Below are 22,805 nucleotides of genomic sequence, written 5' to 3'. Positions count from 1 at the left end.
GAATCTTCACACAGCTGCCCTTTGTGCAGACAATACAAACGCTAGTGGAAAACCATTCTAGGTATATATATATATATATATATATATATATAGCATGGGTTTGCATCTATGGTTTGCATACATAATACGATTTTTTACACAGGAAAAAAGAACCTACAAGGTTGAATATCTTAATATATATTTTCCTAAATAATTCATTATAATACATTTAAAAAATTTTTTTTTTTTTTTTTTTTGTTATTTATAGGCCTAGGCCTGAGGGATGAAACGAGAGTTAAATTCAAAAAGAAAAATAGGAAAACAAAGCAGTTAGCCGTTAGCAGTTAACCGTTAGCAGTTAGCCGTTAGCAGTTAGCCGTTAGCAGTTAGCCAATGTTTGGATATAAAATAAAGAAATTAACAACATATTCAAGAGATGACAATTTGATGGCCGCGTTAGCTTGAGCGTCTGCTGTTTGATTCGACTGCTCTGTAATTTAGGGCTTGGTATAACTCATCATCAACCATTTTACATTTATCTTTAACTAGGCCTTAAGTCTGCGGCTACTTTATTTTTTATTTTTCCCATCGCAACTTTTTTCAGCAATGGATCAGGCCGAGGTTTCCCTACAAACAATTTGGGACGCAATTCAGCTGATCAAAGTTGAAATGACTGCTCATCTTGATTCCAAAACTGAGACTATACAAGCTAGCCTTACTAGCATTCATGGATCTTTATCTTCACTGTGCGAACAAATTTCGGAGCTCGAACACAGGGTGAGCTCTAACGAAGATAACTTTGAAGACCTGTCGAAACACGTGCAAACTCTTGAAAAAGAGAATGCCTACCTGAAGGACAGAGTTGATGACGCTGAGAACAGAAGTCGGTCATGTAATCTTCGTTTTATCAATGTGCCCGAAAAGAGTGAAGGCAGTGATGTGATCGTCTTTTTGAATCAGCTGATTCCGCTTCTTCTCGGCAGAGATCAATTCTCTGCTGCACCGGTTATTGAGATGGCCCATCGCTCTCCAACATTTAGACCAATTAACCCAATTCTGGTCAAGTTTCTGCATTTCCAGGACAAAGTAAAGATCTTACGTTTGGCCAGGGAGAAAAAATAACTCTTTTACAAAGGTATTCGAGTGCACATTTATCCGGATTTCAGTGCCGGTCTGATCAAGAAGCGTCGGCAGTTTGATGCTGTGAAGAAGAAACTCCGTGCTGCGGATATTAAATACTCTTTGCTGTATCCCTGTACGTTGAGGGTGATGGTACATGGAAAACCTAAAATATTCTGTTGCTCTGAAGAAGCAGAGACTTTCTTTCGAGATCTCTCCGTCCCCTCTCCATGATTATTGTAGCCTATACTCTCCGCTCTGTTTTTTTTTTTTTTTTGTAAAATAGACTATTTATTTGGTTTAATTATTCGCTACAGAGAGGTGAATCTATGGAACTAAATTTGATGTGATGATGTATTATGTATATTTTGTTTATTCGAATTTAAAAATGTTTGGTCCTCTCTCATAATATTCTTGCTGCAGTTTGAATCTCGGGCATGTTTGCTTTATTTTTTTCGATTTTCAATATACTTTTTTTTCTTTTTTATGTGGTGTGTTTGTGTATGTGTGTATATGTGTAGTGTTTGTGTATTTGCTCAATTTGTTGCATTCTTTTCTCTGCTCCTACCTTTTTCCTTTAATTCATTAGTTGACTGGCTGAATTATTGTTTTTATTGGTGCAATTGAATCGGTTAAAGGTTTAAAGGTTATTCACATTAATATTAGGAGTCTTGTCTCAAAAATGTATCTCTTTAGAGCCTGGGACTTTCTTTATAACCTAATATTATTACTTTATCAGAAACTTGGTTACACAGTAATATTTCCGATGACGAGATTCAAATTGACGATTATGTTTTGTATAGATCTGATAGAGCCTCTAGAGGTGGTGGGGTGGCAACCTATGTTTCTGTAAACTTAGTTTCTGAATGTGTTATTCCTAACATTGATCCTGTTAATTTTGAGTGCCTTTTTGTGAAAGTTACTTTTCATGTTAACAAAAAATTAACTATTGGTAATATTTATAGGCCACCCTCTGCTCCGTCTGATTCTATGATGTGTATTCTGTCAACTATTAATTCTCTTGAGAAACACAATGAATTGATTATTTTTTATTAATGATAGAAATCTATTTGGTAGTATAAATCTGAGTCAGTTAATTAATGACCCTACCAGAGTTGATTCTCGTTCTTCATCTTTGTTGGATTGGATACTTGTTACTAATCCTGAAAGGATAACTAAATCAGGTGTACTGTCAGATTGTTTAAGCGATCACTCGATTATATATTGTGTCTGGAAAATTAAAACTCCAAGTTCTCCACTTAAATAGGCTACATAAGACTGAGACAGTGTAAAAATTTGAACGTTGATCATTTTATTCAAGATCTAATTGATATAAATGGGGATAGGTTTCAGTTAATTCCTTTTGTTGAGGATGCCCTGAATTTTTTTCATTCTGAGGTTACAAATATAATAAATAAACATGCCCCTATGAGAACTGTTAGAGTCAAAGGCAGGCATTTACCTTGGATCAGTTCTATTCTTATTAAACTTTTTAAGCAAAGGGATAAAGCATGGGCTAAACACCGGTCCTCTAGGGGATCCCACTGATTGGGAAAACTATAGATATTTGAGGAAATTATGTAAGTTGGAAACAAGGAATGCAAATGTCACGGAATGGATGAATGTGAGACCTGGGGCCTGTACCATGAAGGTAGTTGAACAAACTCGGGGTTACAGGATAAGTTTTGAGTTGACAAAACCAAACCGATGCAATCAGGCTTTATTGGTACCATGATGCAGCTCATCAACTTTCTCTGTCAACTCAGGCTTTGATCCTCAAGCTATGATTACTCCATTGTAACGCGCGTGCACATAAAAGAGTGACGTCGACACTGAACAACCAATCGCGTCATAATTACGATGAATTTAAATATGTATTTCAAGCTCGAAACAATACGGTTTCTGCGGCCAAAGCAAGAGAAGACTGTTGGAGAAAGATTGCTTATTGTTAATGTGTAAGTTAAACAAATACGTTCTATATTTATGTAAAATTATGTATGTATGTGTAGCCTATACGTGTAATATAGCCTATAGCCTATTTTTATAATATATAAAAATGTGCATGTAGCCTACCGGTACTAAGAAAAATTAATATTCATTGATTTTTAGATGCAACCCCAACTCCAAATGTTCTTGGCAGCAGATAAAGACCAAATATAAAAATATAATTCAAAGTGGTGAGTATTTACCACAACCTTTTATTACTTTTGTGAACATTTTATCACAAACACTTGTTTGCAGAAAACAGAAATAAAGAATTAAATTCAGAAAACCAGAATACACTGGCAGAGTAGTTGGCTCTGAGTAGGCAATAAGGGACGGCCGATTATGGATGGGATTACAGGTGCTGTACAATCTGACTTTGGTGCTGGCTCCTCTAAGCAAGTAACACTGGGTACGTGTGCAATACATTACTACTTTTTTTAAGTTGTAAATATGGCTGACTGTATGTTCTGCAGTAGAGGGAAATACAGTGTACCTGTTGAAGCCAGCACACATACACACAGTCTCCAACACAGAGGTCAGTATGCAGCAGACAGAATTACCAAACATAACCTGCTTTTCAACAGTTATGCTTTACATTGGCCTATTTTTATTTATTAGGGTGGAGGAAATGATGAAGACACTGTGTCTGTGTGTTCTCAGACAGTTGCTGATGTAAATGCACTGGGCTTTTTATTGTGGCAAACATTTGAATGTGTGGCATAAAGGGACTGCCCCAGAAACTGAAGCCTCTACCTCAATGGGCTTCAGAAGAAATGTGTAAGGATTTAAAACCCTTGACATAAATTACAGTCAGTCCTGTGTTTGTAGGAAGTCAAGGAACTTTTTGTGATTTTGATGAGCCTCCAGAAAACTTGTAATGATCATGTTTGTGGTGGAATTATGTTTCAGGTGGAAACAGACTCAGTCAGGGCCCTGTACAAAACGAGTCTTGAACTAGACTGCACACTAAAGGAGTCTTGAACTAGACTGTCCACTAAAGGAGTCTCGAACTAGACTGCACACTAAAGGAGACTTGAACTAGACTGCACACTAAAGGAGACTTGAACTAGACTGCACACTAAAGGAGCTGACTGTGAGCTGAGGAGGCTCCAAACAAAATCAAACAGCTAGATAAAACTGATCTCAGTATGTATATAGTTATATACTGTATATATATATATATATATATATATATATAGTATAACTTATTTAACCAAGTAACACTTTAGTATGAATATTTATTAATGCAACATTCTCTTGCTCTCTTTCTCCCTCCCATCCCACAAAACCAATAAACAATGAGACATATCTGCAGTTTCAATGTGCTTTTATTAAGTGTAATATTGTATGGTGATTGCATCTACATCTGCACCAGCTGGGTGGTCAAGTGTGATCGGGTCAGTTTTATCGGGGAGTTTTGTAGTGTTTCTCGCTCCGTTCTACTGGTGGCTAATATATTGTGCAGAATGGCACATGCAGTCACTATCTGTGATGCCCGCTCTGGTGACTCTGAAGCGCCGAACACAGTTGAAATGTGCCTTTAGGATGCCAAAGGTCATCTCTATCTTTACTCTGGTTTTACTGAGGGCCACACTGAAGCGGTGCTGTGGCCCTGTCTGAGGGTCATGATAGGGGGTTATTGTGTAGGTTTTTCTATCTCAGTTCAAATTAACAGTGTTTTTTACTGTACCAAATTTAACTTGCTTTCCTCAAAGTGCTGACACAACACATACTAACGGAAAATTTGAGACAAGCACTGCATGGAGCCAGGCCATTTGGCATCCAAACTTGATCATATATGTTCATGACCACAAGTCGTCTGCAGATGAAATGTTTATTAAATCATTGTTATATCTGTTAATGTTACTATTAATTTAAAGATTCATCTCACAGAAAATAATCATCTCACATATTCACATCATCTCTACCTGAACATTATGGCTGTGATAGGACTTCCTATTAACATAATCTGCCTCATGTTCCCCTAGAGCAGTGGAGATTGGAGCAATAGACTGCATACATGTTGCAATGACTTGGGAATCCTATCATAAGATTAACAGAAGAATAATAAAAAAAAAAGATTCAAAATAATTCTTAACATGTATTATATTGTATAGTACACTTGTGAAATTTGCTTAAAAAAAGTGTTCATGTGATGTCACCCTATCAATATATCTTACTGGCAATTTTATAAAAGCCCTCTTTTATGGACATGGTCGATAAATGTCCGGGGAGCACTATTAATGAAACTTTTCACTCCTGCAGAGCGAGGACCACCTTGCGAATGGTTTGACAAACCGTGTTTTCCCCTAGCTTCTGTGCGTCACCCACCGTGCAAGAATGTAGCACTACCACTTGCAAAAAAAAAAAAAAAAAAACCGCAACGCAATACAATTTGCGGTACAGTAAGTGCATGAATTCGACGTGTTAAATTCTTTATGTGCGGCTCAAGAAGTTCGCAAAGATAAGAATTTCCTTCAGCGGAAAATCTGTATCTTCCATACAAGTAACTATCAGTTAAGGCAAGGGGATTTTGTCAGGCTATAAACTCTTTCTCTACGAAGTGCTCGTCAAACAATTTGCGCTGAAATGTCCACCGGATTTGGAAGAAAAGGTGAAGCCATTGCAACAGACACTTGGAATAAGTTACGTCACCTATATGTTTCTTTGCTCTCAGCTGATTGGTCAAACTTCAGTCTGAGATCTTGAATCCAGAACATAACCTGCCCCCGGAGCAGGTTAGCCGTGCAGCGTAAGATACCATGGCAACGAACACCGATTAAAGCCGAGCTACTTTCATAGTACCTAAAACCCAGGGTTGGCGGAAACTAAGCTGAAACATAGCTGGCTAGCCACCTAATCCGGCTTCATGGTACAGGCCCCAGGATACAAATGCAGAGGAATTTATAGTGACAGGCAGACTAGGTACAAAACTCAGGAAACTCCAGGAACGAGTAACTTGGACAAACGAACCAGCACAGGACTACAAACACAGGGAGGCTAAATAGGGGAACAAACAAAGGAGGGTAACGAGAAGGACAGGTGGGACAAATTAACCAATAATCGGAATAATAAGATGGGAGGGGCTAGACAATAGACAGGAGAGCACATGGCACAAAGAATAACATGACAGCCATGTGCTCACAACAGACCAAACTAACACAAACACATGACAAACCGGGAGTGTCACAGCTCTGTCACTAACCAAGAGAAAACCCAGAACAAGGGTGACAGAACTGTGACAGCAAAAGCCAATTATTATAAAAACCGTTTTTCTCAGGACTTTCATAACCCTAAACAGTTTTGGTATCAGTTGAACAATCTTTTGAATAAATCCAAAAAAAGATTGATTACAAATATTACATTTAATAATGAAATTATTTCTGACCCTTCACTCATTTCTCAAGCTTTTAATCAACATTTTTCCTCTATTTGCGGTTCTCGGTGTTCTGATTTCTATACTGATGCTTCTTTAAATTCAATTACTGCAAACGGTTCATTTTCCTTTAAAGGTGCTCTAAGTGATGTTGGGTGATGTCACTTCTTGTTGACGTTTAAAATATTGTCAAACAAAACGGTGGCTAGCTTGACCCTCCCTCCTCCTCATCTGCGCACTAACCCCCCAAACTCCACCCCTAAATCATTCCTGTCGGTTATTGGCTGGAGCAGTTTGTTATGTTTCGTGGTGCGGGTTAGCCCAGTTTGTTTCTCTTGCTGTTTGTGGAGCCTGTGTTGTCTACAGAGACCGCGTTTTTTTACAGTGTGTTCAGGGGACAGGCAGCTAGCGGATGGTGAGGAGATGTTTGCTGTATGTGACAAAAAATGTTTTGGCCTAAAAAACGCGCGACATCACTTAGAGCACCTTTAAAAAGATTATGCCTGTCGACGTTTACTATGTTATATGCAATCTAAAAACAAATAGCAGTGCTGGTCCTGATGGTTTAGAAGCAAAAACAAATAGCAGTGCTGGTCCTGATGGTTTAGAAGCTAAATTTGTTAAATCCGCTGCTCATGTATTAATGTATCCTCTTGCAGATTTATTTCATTTATCATTGTCTACTTGTTCTGTTCCGTCCATATGGAAATGTGCAAGAGTTACTCCTTTGTTTAAAAGTGGAGACTCATCTGATGTCAATAATTATCGTCCAATTTCTATTATTTGCTCTATTGCCAAAAATTTTGAGAAACAAATTTTTAATCAATTATCATCGTTTATTAATTCATTAAATATTCTATCACCGGTACAGTCAGGTTTCAGACCTAATTTTTCTACTACAACTGCTCTTCTAAAATTCACAAATGATGTGTTTTTATCCTTTGACAAAGGCCAAGCAACAGGTGCCATTTTCATTGATTTTTCTAAGGCTTTTGATATGGTCAATCATTATCTTCTTCTTGACAAATTGTGTTCTATTGGTTTAAATAGAAATGCTCTCCTTTGGTTTAATGCGTATCTTCATAATAGATGTCAATGTGTTGTTTTCCAGGGTTATCAGTCAGATTATGTAATTGTTGAAAAAGGTGTTCCACAAGGTTCCACTCTTGGACCACTGCTTTTCTCTATCTTTATTAATGATTTACCTCAGTTATGCTCAAAATGTTCTGTACATCTTTATGCTGATGACACTGTAATTTACACTACTAACTCTGATCTGTTTCAAATTCAAAACTTTTTACAATCCGATTTTAATTTGGTTAAAAAATGGTGTCATAACAATATGCTTACAGTATGTTAAATAAGAGGAAATCGTGTTGCATGATTTTTGGGACACGTCATTGTCATTCTAACACTTTTGATTTGAATATTATTTTTGATGATGGCTTATCTCTTGAGAATGTTGATTCATTTAAATATCTTGGCCTTTGGATTGACTCTGAACTTTCTTTTAAGCCCCATGTAGATTCTATTGTTAATAGAACATATTATTGCCTACGTTCACTTTATCGTTCAATTAATTGTTTTACATTTCAGGACAGGAAAATAATTGTTTCTCAGTTAATATTACCTCTTATTGATTATGGTGATATTGTTTATCAAAATACCCACGATATTCATCTTAAGCCTCTTAATGTTGTTTACAATTCTTTGTGCAGATTTGTGTTAAGGTGTCCATATCGCACTCATCATTGTCATATGTATGAATTGCTTAATTGGTTGCATCTTAAATCTAGAAGACATTTCCATTGGTTTCTGTTTATTTTTAAATGTGTTTATTTTGTGTGTCCTTTTTACTTGAATGAAATTTTGATTCCATATAGATCATCTTACTCACTTAGGCATACGCAATATCCTTTTTTTCTTGTTCCTAAAATTTTCAGTGTAGCCGGACGTAGGTCATTTCAGTATAAAGCCCCTTCTGACTGGAATAATCTTCCTGTTTCTTTGAGATCTATTACCTCCCTTTATCGCTTTAGGCTATCTTTATTTTCTTATCTTAAAATAACTTGTTCATGTTTTTGATTAGATTTTTTATTTTTTATTTATTTTTAGATAAATTTGAGGATTTTTTGTTACCATTTTTTTGGTAGTTTTGTTCTTGTAAAGTTGTTTAGTTTTGTGTTGTATTATAATATTATTATTATTATAATTTGTGCTGTATGTTTCTTTCTTGCTCATGTTCTTAGGACCCCCTTGAAAATGAGATGTTACATCTCAAGGGGCTATCCTTTCAATAAATTCAAAAATTCAAATTCTATAATTTTGGGATTCCGTAATAAAAATAAATAATATCGTTAAGGATAAAACGGTGGGTCACATTATAGTATGGTTAAATATAAGAACATAAATCAACCCTAAATGTATTCACAAAATAAATGGGCAGCAGTTTCTTAAAAAAGACCACAAAATGAGCAAGTTTAATCAATATCAAGATATTTACAGAGGTGTCGTTCAAATCTTTTAAGTTGTTGCGCGTGTGATAACGCGTCGTAGGTCACATGATAATGTCAACATGGCAGATGTCCGGTTCGCATTCATACTCAACGAGATCTGGCTATAAAGTACCTACACTGTTAATTATTTCCCTGTTAAATAACAGGAAATTACTGGCAGCAGGGTTACCATTATTTTCCTGTTATTTTAACAGTTAATTACTGTTAATGTTTTTTTACAGTGCACTCCCCGTAATGTTTTTCAACATAAATTTACTGTGAATCACAGAAAAAAACAGGAAACAACAGTGCAGCAGTTACCATTATTTTCCTGTTAAATCACCATTTATTTTGTTTCCATTAAATATTAATTATTTTTAGCATAGTAACGTGTACCACTGATTGTTATAGACATATTCTAGCTTGAGTTAATACAATAGGCATAATCCATCAGATGACACTTAAGTGAAAGAAAACGAATAGTTCCGTGTTAAAATTAACTTTTTTTATTGTAATACAAACACAAAGGTAAATACTTACAAATGTAGGGACACATGGATCAGACCAATCACAGAAATATACTGTATATCATGTTCATTGCTGACATCTGTGGTTGCTGGACGGAAAATAACAACGGCGTCTGTCTTAAACTAGCAAAGACACTTGCATTTGGCTTTGCCCTGCGTCGGTGCAAGATAGGGCCCTAAACCTCAACATTTAATGTTCCCTGAACTGCTAAAATTCAGCTAAAAAGACTCAAACCAAGGATATACACTGTGACTCCTGGTCACATAAAAATGTTACGCATAGGCTCAGATTAATCACAAACAAATCTCATTTTCTCATGTTCATGGCTTAAAAAGTAGCAAATACATTTTTAAACCCAAATACATTGTTCATTATAACAAAATACTGAACCTCAACACTCGAAAACCACTAAAATTCAACATGTATGAATACATTCAAAGCAATACTTAACACTTAATGGAACTCCTCATCAATAAAGAGCAATAAACAAAACACTTTACAAAAGTGTTTTTGTGTCACTGCTTAGACTACTAACCATTTTCTCAAAGCACACAATGAGGATCCTTTGCAAAGTCTTGGGTCTGTATATGAGAGAGAGAGAGAGAGAGAGAGAGAGAGAGAGAGAGAGAGAGATCCATAATTTCAAATTTTCAATCCAAAATTATATCACATGTCTTGACCTAACAAAAGCTAATTTTAGAAACAGAGCACAAAACAGACAGAATAACATAAAATAACAGAAAGTGTGATGAGTATAATTCATTGAAAGAACAAAAAAAGAATGGCAAAAGAGCATGGAAGAGGAGTTCAGCATTCTAGCTTTGAAAGGCAGTTGAGAATGAACATTAGAATGAATTTCCCCAGCCTCCTGAGCAATTGCTGTTTGAACATATGTGTAATGTATACATCTTACTCACCATTTTCAAATGAAATCCCACTGAAAGTCTGTGAGCTTGCGCAAGAGGCTGGCGACGTGTGAATTGACAGTTCTTCTTTTTTCCCCTTTGCAGCCTTTGTCCCTTTTTCTGGGTTTATACCCACAAAGCGTCTGAAAAATTATACACTGGTTAAAAATCTAGTAATTCACACAGACTAACAGCACAACAAAGACAACAAATGTACTGTACATGAACTATCCTCAACATGCACTATCTTCTTGCCTCTGTGAATATTGTAAGTTGCACTAAAACTTTCTAAATCAAAGTTAATTGCTAAATCCCATCACCAGACCTGTTGAAACCCTGCTTGAGCCACAGCTAGGCCAGAAAAAATGCAGGTGTTAACAGACAATATCTTACCTCTGGATGAATTCAAGCGTGCAGGCTGCCTCCTCTTGGTATTGTAGGTTAAAGATGTAAAAACAGGAAAAAAAAGACGCCAGCCCTGTCACAAAGGTGGACTGGATCCCTTTGCAAACGATTTGGCCTTCAAGGCTGAGCATCCAGCGCTGGAAGCTGCTTCCCGTTCCTCCTGAAACAGAAATGTTTTAACTGTCAAATTTCTGTTTTAGTTTTCATTTTGAATACAGTTTAGGTTGATACCATTGAATTCACTACATACAACACTAAAGCCAACTGTCCTATCTAAAACCAACTTACCAAGAAGTATCAGACGAGGAGTTGCAGGTATAGAGAGTGAACTCTCAAGGTCAGATGCAGTGGCATATCCCTAGGACACAGAACAAATTAAACACAATATTAATGACATAAGACTACCACTGAGTGAGATAGATAGATATATAGATAGATAGATAGATAGATAGATAGATAGATAGATAGATAGATGGATAAATAAATAGAATGAGAGATGGAGAGATAGGAAGAGATAGATAAATAGAGGGGGATATAGATAGAGATAGAGAATGATACAGAGAGAGATAGTGATGGGTACAGTAGATAGATAAAGTGAGATAGATAAAAGAGGGAGAGGGAGAGAGTTAGATAGATAGATACAGATATAGAGTTAGAGACAGAGAGAGAGGGAGATAGAGGGAAAGAGGGAGAGATAGAGGTAGAAATAGAGGAAGATATAGGGAGAGAGTGATAAAACAGATAGATACAGGGTAGGTAAAGAGAAAGTAAGAGATAATGAAAGAGATAAGTAAAGATAGAGGAATAGATAGAGATAGAGGCAAAGTGAGGGAGAGATAAATGGTCAGAGAGGAGTGTGTGTGTGAGAAAGAGAGGCAGAGAGAGGTGTGTGTGTTTGTGTGTAGGGGAACTTATATCTGCAAGAACAATGAGTCCTGAGACATCTTCGGAAAAGTGAGACAGAAGAAGATGGATGACCTGATAGGACAGCTTGACATTTTTATGTGCCTCACATAGGCCACAGAGGTGGCTGACTGTTGTCCACAAATTTGGCAAGAAAACATTATGCAAGCCAATTAGACTTATTGATAGATTAGCAGTAATTTGCTAGATTAAAGCAAGTAAGAAACCATTCAAATTTCCACCTGGTTCTGAGATATAAATCCTGGAATATCATCTTGAACAGCAGTGTGATCAGGGATGGTACCATGCATCTGCATCTGTAATAAAAAACAAAAAAACAAATGTAAACATTGATCTACAACTCAATGATAATCAAAAAAAAAAAAAAAAACACACAAAATAGGGTGCACTATGCCAATGCAATTAAAAGAGAACAGCTGTTCACATAGCTAGATACTGCACTAGCCCGATCAGTAGTAGCTGTTTTTGCTATATTTACCTCATTGAAAACCTGCACATAAAATAGTTACACCAGCATGTCTGGTAGCCCAAACCATAGATATCATATAAAGGCTGGATGTCTCGTCCGCGCTGCTGGCCAATGGAGCTCGACATCCGCACACGGCGGCCATCTTACGACAGGATGCTCGCTCACTCATAACATGGTGCATGTACTTTTAAATAACCATAACTTGCTCAATTTTCTACCGATTTTCAAACGGTTTGATTTGTTATAAACGTCAGAGATGTAGCTATTATACTGCATACATATGAATAATTATGTTCAAAATGTTTAAGCATTCAGAATTATAGCCACGTTAATAACGTTTGTAAGAAACCAAACCGTTTGTAAATCTGTCCAGATTTCAGCGAGATAAGAGGATTTGTGTGCGTGCTGCTCACTCACCTTAATTCACAGAGTCCTGTCCTAAGATGGCCGCCGGTGATGCCTGAAGTGACTCCGCCTTAAGACATCTAGCCTTTATATGATATCTATGGCCCAAACAGCAATAATCCATCAAAGACGAGCAGCTGACATGAATTCATCAAATACAGTCTTAGAAATTTACGCGTTTAAAGTCTGTGTAGAGAGAATGGTGTCATAAATAGCTATCAGTAAATAGATTGTAAGCCGTTTGATTTTCAGGATGATCTGCTTTAACCAGACGTGCACATGGCAAGAATGCCACACAAACTTGACCACGGGAATGCTACTTAAACGTTATAGGCCTATTGTTTATAGATTTAGATCGTACATAAATAGACATTAAAATAAGCGCATTGTTTCTAAAATTAATGGACAAACTATCGAAATGTTGCTAGCTTGAATCACCTTGGCTCATTAGCAGCTAGCTAGCTAGCTAAGTTACTTTTCATGTGGTGTAAGTCTGTGGCGTTTAGTATACATCAACATCACTGATAGATGCATGACTTTCAAGAAACTCTTTAATCTCACCGGATTATTGTGATTTTGGTCGATGTAACCACCACGATCTTCCGACGTGGACCTCTGTGTTCGTTGCAGGTTCAAATGCCTTCAACGCTCCTTAATTGCTGGATTGTCCACTTCTGCATAGGCTTATGGGTTCCCCAGGGATGGAGCTGCCTTCACTCTGCTAGCATGGATCCACTGCGGCTGAGGGTCAGTCAGAACACCTGTCCTCGTCACAGCAATCACGTGGCAGGCCCCAGATAGTTTGGTTCCCCAAGTCTTGTGGGCTTCAAACACTTTATCAACACCTGTTGTCCTGGAACGAAAGGATGAATTGGGTTTTCTGAAGGAAAGAGAGAGAGAGAGAGAGAGACATCACCATTTATGCCATTCAAAGTTTTAACTAGGGAATCCACGTAATCCGCGATGATGTCACCTGTGGAAAGATTGCCAGCGCAACCTCTGACCCAAAGGGTCGGGAAAGGTCTACCCATGAGAGTTTCAAATGGAGACATTTTTGTGGTGCTGATGGGGACAGTGGCCCTCATTTATCAATCTTGCGTAGAAACGGGCGTATATATTGGCGTAAGATTATGCTTACACTCCTCTCATCGCCTGATTTATGAAGCTGTGCGTACCTTTGAAATTCTGGTGTACGCAATACTTGCCCTTGATAAATGCCGCGGCTGAAATCGATCGTCATTAGAATAACACGCCCTTATATATTCAAGTCTCCGCTCCCCCCACGCCCTCATTTTACGCCATGGACACACGGAAGACGGCAAAGAAGAGAAACTTCTTTGAGAAAGAGAAAGCGAAACCAGGGAAGTGGAAAGAAAAAAAATTGATTTCTAGATTTTTATTATTAATGACGCTTATTGTTATTTAGAAGAAGAATGTCGTTATTATATTATTATTATTATTATTATTTAAAAGAAGAAGAATGTCATTTTTATTATTTTGTCAGTCTGAATTATTTTTTTGGTCATTGAAAGCCTTTCATTACTAAACCCAGTCCGTGCACACCTGCCGGGCCTAACCCTGGCCTAACCATCGTTTCAAAGAATAGTACAACGGCGAGCGCGTCGAGTATAAACGCCTCGTCCGTTTGGGGAGGTGCGCGCGCAGTCTGCGGAGACTCGCGCTGCGGAGCCAGGCGAAAGTATAAACAAGGCTTGAAACGTCAGGTAAAGCGCACAGGCTCGCAACTTAAGGAATACATATGCCTACAATTCAAATGCTTTGGTAAAGTCACACAAATTAAACATTGAAGTCCATGTTGCACAAAAATAAACACTGAAGTTTATAATTACTATGTTGTTGTTTTTTTACAGTGGGTCATAATATATCATATATTTTAGTTTGTCAGTGCGTTTTGTGGTGTTAGGAATTGTTTTTCTGCGCATTCCCGCACTCAAAACGTGCGTACACCACCTCCTGAGCTGGGGTAGGATTTGAGCGTGCCGTACGCCAACGTCCATATTGATAAATCTCAAAGTCACCGTGGTTTTGGGTGTACGCCAGGTGTACGCTGGAAATTTGGTGTACGCACTTTTGATAAATGAGGGCCATTCTCATTTCTGTCAATACGGCAGGCAACAAATCAACCCAATTTCTGCCTGTATCTTATTCTTTTATCGTTTTGTTAGTGTGTTCAGAGACCACCAACGATTACGGATGGTACAGAATACGAAAATGCCACTTAATATTAAGCTCTTTAGCTAATAATTGTGTGACTTTTGAGGCAAACAGAGTTCCATTGTCCCTTGCTATAACGGTGGGAATGCCGAAACGCTGTATAATTTCTTTTGAAAGAACCTTTACTACCGTTTGCGCATTTTCTTTACCACACAGAAAAGCTTCAGGCCACTTTGAAAATCGATCGAAAATCACAAGCCAATATTTGTGATTTCGACATGGTTGCATTTGTGTAAAATCGATCAGTGAATATTGGAAAGGAAGTTCAGGATGCGGTAAAGCATCATGGGTGATTGCCTTGTGCCTGTTTGTTCATGCACACCCTAGGCAAGCATCCAGTATCAACAAAGTATTCCTTCGAAAATTCGCGAGAGTAACATGGTAGGCCAAGGGCGGGAGGCCTTAAGAGAGAGGATTTCAAATGTCTGAATGCCTGGGCCATTTCAGCTGTCCATGTAACGTCCTCTTTACCAGCTAGTGTAGCTTCTCGCAGGATCTTGTCATACATGGAGCAATTAGGCACCCATAAGCAATAATGTACCAGACCTGAAAGCTTTGCATTTGCTTCCGTGTTGATGGATGCTTGAATGCAGCGATGGCTTTGACCCTGTCAGCAGACAGGCGGACTTGGCCTTGTGACAGTTCATGGCCTAAGTAGGTGACTTTTCTCTGCACCCACTGAAGTTTCTCTTTAGATGCCTTGAAACCAGCCTCTGCTAAGATGTTGCAGACAATTGTAGTGGCAGCAGCACACATGTCCTCGGAGGCACCAGTGACTAGAATGTCATCAGCGTACTGGAGCAGGCAGGTGTCTGGAGGGAGTTTGACATGTTATTGATGCGTATTCAGCGCTGCGTGCACTACAGCGGAGAAAACAGCCGGACAATCTCTGAACCCTTATGGGAGTCTGGTCCACATGTATTGACAATTTTGAAAACAAAATGCAAACAGTGGAATTTCATGATCAACAGGAATACTGAAGAACACAAAGCTTAAATCAATAACAGAATAAAATGCATGGTCCGAAGGGATAGGATTAATTATAGTCTGTACATTTGGTACATTAGGAGCAAGTGGTTTTATCAAATCATTGCTTTTTCTCAGGTCTTGCGTTAAACGCCAAGAAACAGTTGCCTTTTTGTAGGGTTAATTGGTGTATTATATGGTGAATGAGTGCGAACCAGAATGCCTTGAGCCAGTAATTGATGAATGAGGGGTTTAATTCCCTCCTCTTTTTCCTTTGAAAGCGGGTATTGCTTTTGAAACAGGCCTAGTAGTTGTCAAATTTGCCCTGTAGGGAGGTACATTGATGAAACCTGCGTCATCCTTGTGAACCGCCCACAAATTAGAATTTACATCAGGTATGTCCTGTCTCAGCACAGTAGCAGGCAAATCGTCGATGAGAGCACTTCCTATGTCGGTCGTAATGGAAAAACTGCAGGAAACATAAGTGTCAGAGAGTCAGCGTCAAAATCCAGGCTCTTTTGCTGCTGAGTGGGAGAGCGCAAGGTGGGGGCTTTTGGCCCGTAGCCATCAGAGTGCCTAAACATCTGGTTCCCATTTCCCAGTAGCCTGCTGCATCTCGGCTTTTCTCCTGCAAAATTTTGCAGTATGACCGGGACGTCCACAACAATAGCACTTTGACTTCTTTTTGGGATTTTTTTGTGTGTGATTTTTTTCATTGGACAATGGAACGTGTTCACAAACAACAGACAATTGTCATCATCATCATTCATAACTCTAAGTCCACAAAAAGGTTTAGACAGATCAATATGATCTGAATTCTTTATCACAATGCTACGGATGGTAGGTACATCATTAACTGGGTTTAGAAGCTCGAACCCTTCAATTAATTCCTCCTCCGTAATTTCGGCAGGTAATGTTTTAGTTAAAATGAAGCGATAATCCCTACCAGTCAGCTGACTGTATGCTGTTAACCGTTTCAATACCGACACATAATGATGTGGAGATCGGGCCGGATCCGGTAATTCTTTGCAAATTGGCATCACTTCTGAGATATTAAGAAGACGAATTTTAAATCCGTCTGAAATTTCCTCAAAGGGAAAAGCAGTCATGTTCTTCAAATCGAATACAATCTGTTTTTTAGTGGGTTCCATGCAGACAGGGGCTGGAATACTTTCACATCTGGGAGGGAGGGGTTGGAGCGCTTTTTTCCCCTCAGTCTACAAAGACTTTTTTTTTCTCATCCCAGACTGAAAAAGGAAAACACTAGGAACCTCACCTTCAATCTGCGAGGGAGAAATATTATTTTCTATCTTTTTGGAGATTCATTAATTAACGGCGGACTAATTTTATTCCCCATTGTGAATCACACAAAAATGTCTCCTCTAGTCCAATTCAAATAAAACAAATTTCAAAGTAAACAAATTTTGAAATAACCAACTAGAATGCAAATGTAACCAGGTGATGGTTAGAGGCCTTAATGCTTTTAATGTAAATAAGAGACATATCTGCAGAGAATGTACTAGGGTCCTTTAAGAGGCATCGGGTGACGTCATCGCATATGCGAACGAGAAAAATGAGCGTGAATGCGCGATGAGGAAGTCACAGAGTTATGCTGCAAGTGTGTGTGACTGCTGTTCGAGTGTAATTTGTCATCATTCAGGTACCGATCTATGTATAACGCTGTTATGATAGTGTAGATTTGCTGTTTACTGGAAGATTGCCTCGAATGTCGATTTGTATCCATAGGGAGTTGGATGTTTACGCAGGATTGCGTGAATGTGTGAGTGTGGCTGAGCTAACGCACCGCATGTACAGACGAGGCCTGTTCGCGTGGAAGAAGTGATTTATTAGCAGTGTTGTGTGTAACGCGTTACAAAGTAACGCGTTACAGTAACGTAACTACTTTTTCGGGTAAAAAGTAGTGTAACGCGTTACTACTAAAAATTTGGTAACGAAACGTAGTTCCTTTTTCAATTCGGCGCAACGTTACTTTTCCCATGGATATATTTGACAGCGACACTGCCTCAGCTGCGCGAGAGAAGAGAACTGTTGAGAACTGAAGAAAACAAATTAGTTTCATATTTATGTTTAAATTAAATCAAATAAAAATTTTGTGTGGAGACATGATTTTGACCACTTTATTAAGTTTGTTTTTGTAGAAAACCTGTATTTAAAGTGAATTTCGTTTTGTATTAATTGTATCTTAATTTTAGTCAATGTTTCATATTTATGTTTAAATAAAATAAATAAATAATTAATTTAATCTATGTTGATTATATGAAAAGTGAAAAGCATGAGTAAGATCATAATTTTGTGCAATATATCGGGAGATAAATGGAGTGGGCAGACATGATTTAGACCACTTTATTAAGTTTGTTTTTGTAGAAAGACTTTCTTTAAAACGAATTTCGTTTTGTATTAATTTTATCTTAATTTTAATCAATGTTTTACCAACCAATTAATTGCCTGAATTTAATAAGTAAATATAGCATGCAAAATAATCATGACGGCACCAGCGCGTGAACTGAGCTCGTCTCCATACTGTAAATGAACCGAAACTCAGATAAGCTATACTTGTCTCACAGACCTGAGAAATATATAGAAAGCTTGAATATGTGCACTTTTAAACAAAATATATTTTTTTCTCTCAAAATCTCTTTTTTTTCTCCTACTCCCTTGATAGAGTGAGTCGTATGTCTGAAAACTAAGCTTATGTCTTCTATATCATTTTGTCCTATGCTATCAAGACGCGATTCGCACCGGTGTTAGAGAGCAGGAGCGCTTTATTGGCTGTTGCCGAAATTTAAAGTTCAGTGGATAGGGGGAGCGGAGCGGAGAGAAGTGGTGCGGGCGAGCTGCTCATCGCGGAGTGTCGCACTCTACCCCATGATGCAGAGCCGGCTGAGAATAAAAGTTGCCGCACACAGCAGCGCCAATGAGAAGGACTTTTTTTCTTTCGAAATTGGTACTATTTTTTATAATAAAGAGCACAAAATAATTACCTGTTATGTCCTCCATTGTATAACTTTATGTCTACATATTTAGGAACAGATATTGGGTTCTGCCCAAAGTCAAGCAACATAAAAGTAACGTAAAAGTAACGAGTAACGTAAAAAGTTACTTTCCAAACGGGGTAACTAACTAAAGTAACGGATTACTTTTTAAAAAAGTAACGAGTAACGAGCAAACACTACTTTTTAAAAGTAACTTCCCCAACACTGTTTATTAGTGTGTAACGTAAGACACACAGGAAAAAGTGAGTAATATTCACACTGTCATTTCAGTTGCATTTTGTGAGTGTTATTTCAGTCTAACTGTTGATGCAGTTCTAAGATGTTATGTTTTCTTTTCAGAAGTACCACTACCGTATTATTGTTACTGGTGTTTCATGATTTGCATTGTTCTTTATTATTGCACACAATAAGTGGAGACAACTTGTACTTTTATATTTACTTTATTTTTGGGGTGAACAATTCACCGTGTGATCCAAAGATATATTGGCACTGTGTTTTTGTTTTATGATGGGTTTTCTGCCCTATGTATCTACAAGAAAATAAACAGAAACTCCTAACTAATTATAAGGAATAAAATACAACCCCCACTTATATCTGTTGGTCTGGTGTTATTTTCCTGCGGCCACAATTTTGGTACCAGGAGTGGGGTATTCCAAGAAAGTTAGGAGAATTACGTTTTTTCATCGGTGTGTGCAATATAAAAAAAATAATATATATTTTTTTATAAATATAAATATAAAAAGTGCAGTGCAATAATACGGTAGGGGTGAAGAGGAGACTGAAGATTCCTGCAGGCGAGGAGGGAACAGCTGTGGCGAGGAAAGAGACCGATCGTCGTGCAGTATCGCAAGGGCCCAGCTAGATCTCGTCAGCCAGGGGCTAAAAGAGACTTTTCGACAGTTGTTGCTTCAGATCGGAAGGACTTCAACAAGCACTTATCCTTTTCAGAGCTTTGCATAGAGACTTTTAAGGACGTGAGATTTTACAATGTCAGACCCAGATGATAACCATAGCGGAGCTGAGTTAACAGAGCAAATTAGAGGTGATGATCATGGTGGAGCTAATTTAACAGAACAAATTAGAGAGTTGCAGAGTAAACATGATCATGCAATGGCTGCGATTTCCTCACTGAGTCAGAAGTCGTATGTTTATGTCCCGAGAGAAAGGCACATATTACCATATTGTGGTGATATGGAGAAAGATGGCAGGTCAGTCGATGATTTTATAGAGGAAGTCGAGCGGGTGCTGCGTGTTAGGCACCAATCTGACCAAGATCAGTATGATTTTGTTATGTCTCTGTTAAGGGGTACAGCCTTGGACGAGGTACGTCTTCGCAGTGTTACTGATGATGGGGTTGACGATTTGTTTGAGTACCTCAGGGAGGCGTTTAAAGACAGACGCAGCACACCTCAGCTCTTGCACAGTTTTTACAGTCGGAAACAACTAGAGGGGGAAAACATAAGAGACTTTTCTCATGCCTTGTCACAAGCCCTCCGCTTGGTTTTGAAATGTTCTCCCGATGCTATTGCAAACGAAAGGGTGGCATTGAGAGATCAATTTGTTGAAGGAGTCCGCGATCCATCTCTTCGAAGAGAGCTTCTCAAATTTGTGCGAGACCACCCTAGGTGTACGATGATAGAGGTGCGAGATGAAGCACAGCTTTGGTTTGTAGAAGAGCCCCCAGCGAGTCCAAAAACTACTAAGTCTCGATGTAGTACTAACATGACACAATGTTCAATTCTCAGGGTGCAAGAGAAAAAGAGTGTCACCTTAGAAGATGTTCTCGAAGTGGTAGCCGAACAAGGCAAAGCAATTAGTGAACTAACTCAAGCCGTCAAAAATCTGACTGTAAGGGGTGGTAGTGCAAGGGTAGAAACTTTTAGGCCTAAATCACAGCCAAAATTCACTGAGGATGGACAACCAATATGTTTCAAATGTCAAGGCGCTGGACATGTGGCAAAGAATTGCCCTCAGAAGCAGAGCTCTAGAACAGCTAGGTCTGTATCCTCTGACTCCCAGGGAAACGAGAACCCCCGGTTGTTGTGAGTCAGGCAATTCGGGGGAGACACACAGACTCAAAGGATGCACCTCCAACCTGTGACCAGTTGTTGCAACGTGCTGTTGGTACATGTCCTGTTGTAGACCTTTCAATTTGTGGCGTCCCCACTAAAGGCCTATTGGACACAGGGAGTCAGGTTAGCACAATAACTGAACAGTTTTTCAGAGACCATTTGTGCGGTAAAGATGACGACATTCTCTCCATGGCTGGTTGGCTAAAGCTCACAGCAGCCAATGGTCTTGATATACCCTACCTGGGTTACTTAGAGCTCGAGGTGGAGGCAGTGGGAATTAAGATGCCAAATTGTGGTATCCTAGTGGTCAAAGACATCTCTAGCTCTGGAAACACAGTACCATGTATCATAGGAATGAATATAATCAGCCGATGTGGGCAGCTGGTCCAAGCAGAATTTAATACCACTTTAGGGGGGAAATTAGATTCTGATTGGAGGCATGTTTTCCAGAAAGTCCAGACATGCTCTTTGGACAGAAAATCTGTTGTGCGTGTAGCTGGAAAATGGACTGAGCGCATACCTGCCGAATCAGTGGTTACAATAACAACGACGGGCTTCAATAGGGGTGTAGGGCAGGGAAGTCCTATGTTGTTAGAGCCGCTCAGTACTCCGTTGCCCCACCCTGGTTGACTCGCATTGTCCCTGCATACCTGTTAAAATTCTGAATTTTTCTCAGGAGGATGTGTGGTTGTCACCTAGGACCCGTCTGGGTATCCTGTCAAAGGTGGAGTCTGTGGACAGCCCGCAGCGGTGTGAAGTAAAATTTCAACGAATCTCGGCTGACCTTGAACAGGTGACTTTAAACATGAAGGATGGACAAGACCGGGATCGTGTGCAGGTTATCTTGGATAAGATTGATGTAGGAGGAAGCGAGTATGAGCAAGCTCAGCTCAGGTCATTGTTGACAAAATACATCAATATCTTTGCCTTAGAGGATGAAGACCTAGGTTACACGGACAAGATCAAACATGAAATCCACTTAACTGACAATGAGCCCGTCACACAGCCCTATCGTCGAATTCCTCCTAATCAGTATAAAGAAGTGAAGGATCACATCTCACAACTGGTAAGGAAAGGAGTCATACAAGATAGTAATAGTGCCTATGCATCACCAATCGTGCTGGTACGTAAAGCAGATGGCAGTATCAGGCTATGTGTAGATTACCATAAACTAAATCAGAAAACAAAAAAAGACGCATTTCCCTTACCTCGGATCGATGAGAGCTTTGATGCTCTGCAGGGGGCGTGTTACTTCTCAACAATTGATTTAGCAAGCGGCTATCATCAGGTGGCCATGGCGGAAGAAGACAGGCACAAGACGGCTTTCTCAACCCCTTTTGGCCTCTTTGAATTCTTGCGTATGCCGTTCGGGGTTTGCAATGGACCTGCAACGTTCCAAAGACTGATGCAGGCTACCATGAATGATCTTGTTTTCCAGATTCTATTAGTTTACTTAGATGATATCCTGGTGTATTCTTCAACATTCCAGGAGCACTTAGTAAGGCTGGAAGCTGTATTGAGAAGGCTGCAGGACACTGGTCTCAAGGTCAAGTTAGAGAAATGTCACTTTCTTCAGTCAGAGGTTGTGTTCCTGGGACATCAGATATCTGCCGATGGTATTGGCACAGACCTACAAGATGTATCTTGTATCTACAAGAAAATAAACAGAAACTCCTAACTAATTATAAGGAATAAAATACAACCCCCACTTATATCTGTTGGTCCGGTGTTATTTTCCTGCGGCCACACAAAGAAGAAATAATCTGCAGTTTTAATTAATTGTGTTAGTACATTGGCCAAAAAGAGAAAAGACAGAGACAAAGAGAGGGAGAGAAAAAAAAATCAAAGTAGGCCTAACCTATTCATTCATAGCCCAAAAGACCGAAGCTCTTTGAAATATCTTTGCGAGAGAGAGAAAAAAAGTTCT

The 22,805-nt window shown here is 38.8% G+C and overlaps 1 protein-coding gene across 2 annotated transcripts; it reads right to left on the bottom strand.

The window, feature by feature from the left end:
* Nucleotides 1–9,447: 9,447 nt before the first annotated feature.
* LOC307151176 (uncharacterized protein) lies at nt 9,448–13,248 on the bottom strand. Of its 2 annotated transcripts, XM_079859050.1 has the most exons (7): nt 13,153–13,248; nt 12,604–12,689; nt 11,939–12,013; nt 11,082–11,151; nt 10,782–10,953; nt 10,401–10,531; nt 9,448–10,064 (listed from the first exon to the last, which is right to left on the bottom strand). In XM_079859050.1, the coding sequence occupies exons 3-7, from the start codon at nt 12,011–12,013 to the stop codon at nt 10,006–10,008; spliced, it is 507 nt and encodes a 168-aa protein (XP_079715176.1). In that variant the 5' UTR covers nt 12,604–12,689; nt 13,153–13,248; the 3' UTR covers nt 9,448–10,005. The 2 variants fall into 2 exon arrangements, with proteins under 2 accessions (XP_079715176.1, XP_079715177.1); XM_079859051.1 differs by lacking the exon at nt 13,153–13,248 and having other exon boundaries at nt 9,989–10,064; nt 10,782–10,950; nt 12,604–12,637.
* Nucleotides 13,249–22,805: the final 9,557 nt, after the last annotated feature.

The sequence above is a fragment of the Squalius cephalus genome, assembly GCF_949319135.1.
Source record: "Squalius cephalus genome assembly, chromosome: 23".
Classification (NCBI taxonomy): Eukaryota; Metazoa; Chordata; class Actinopteri; order Cypriniformes; family Leuciscidae; genus Squalius; species Squalius cephalus.
The sequence above is the reverse complement of the archived record's forward strand: the minus strand, read 5'-3'. Positions and strand labels throughout refer to the sequence as shown.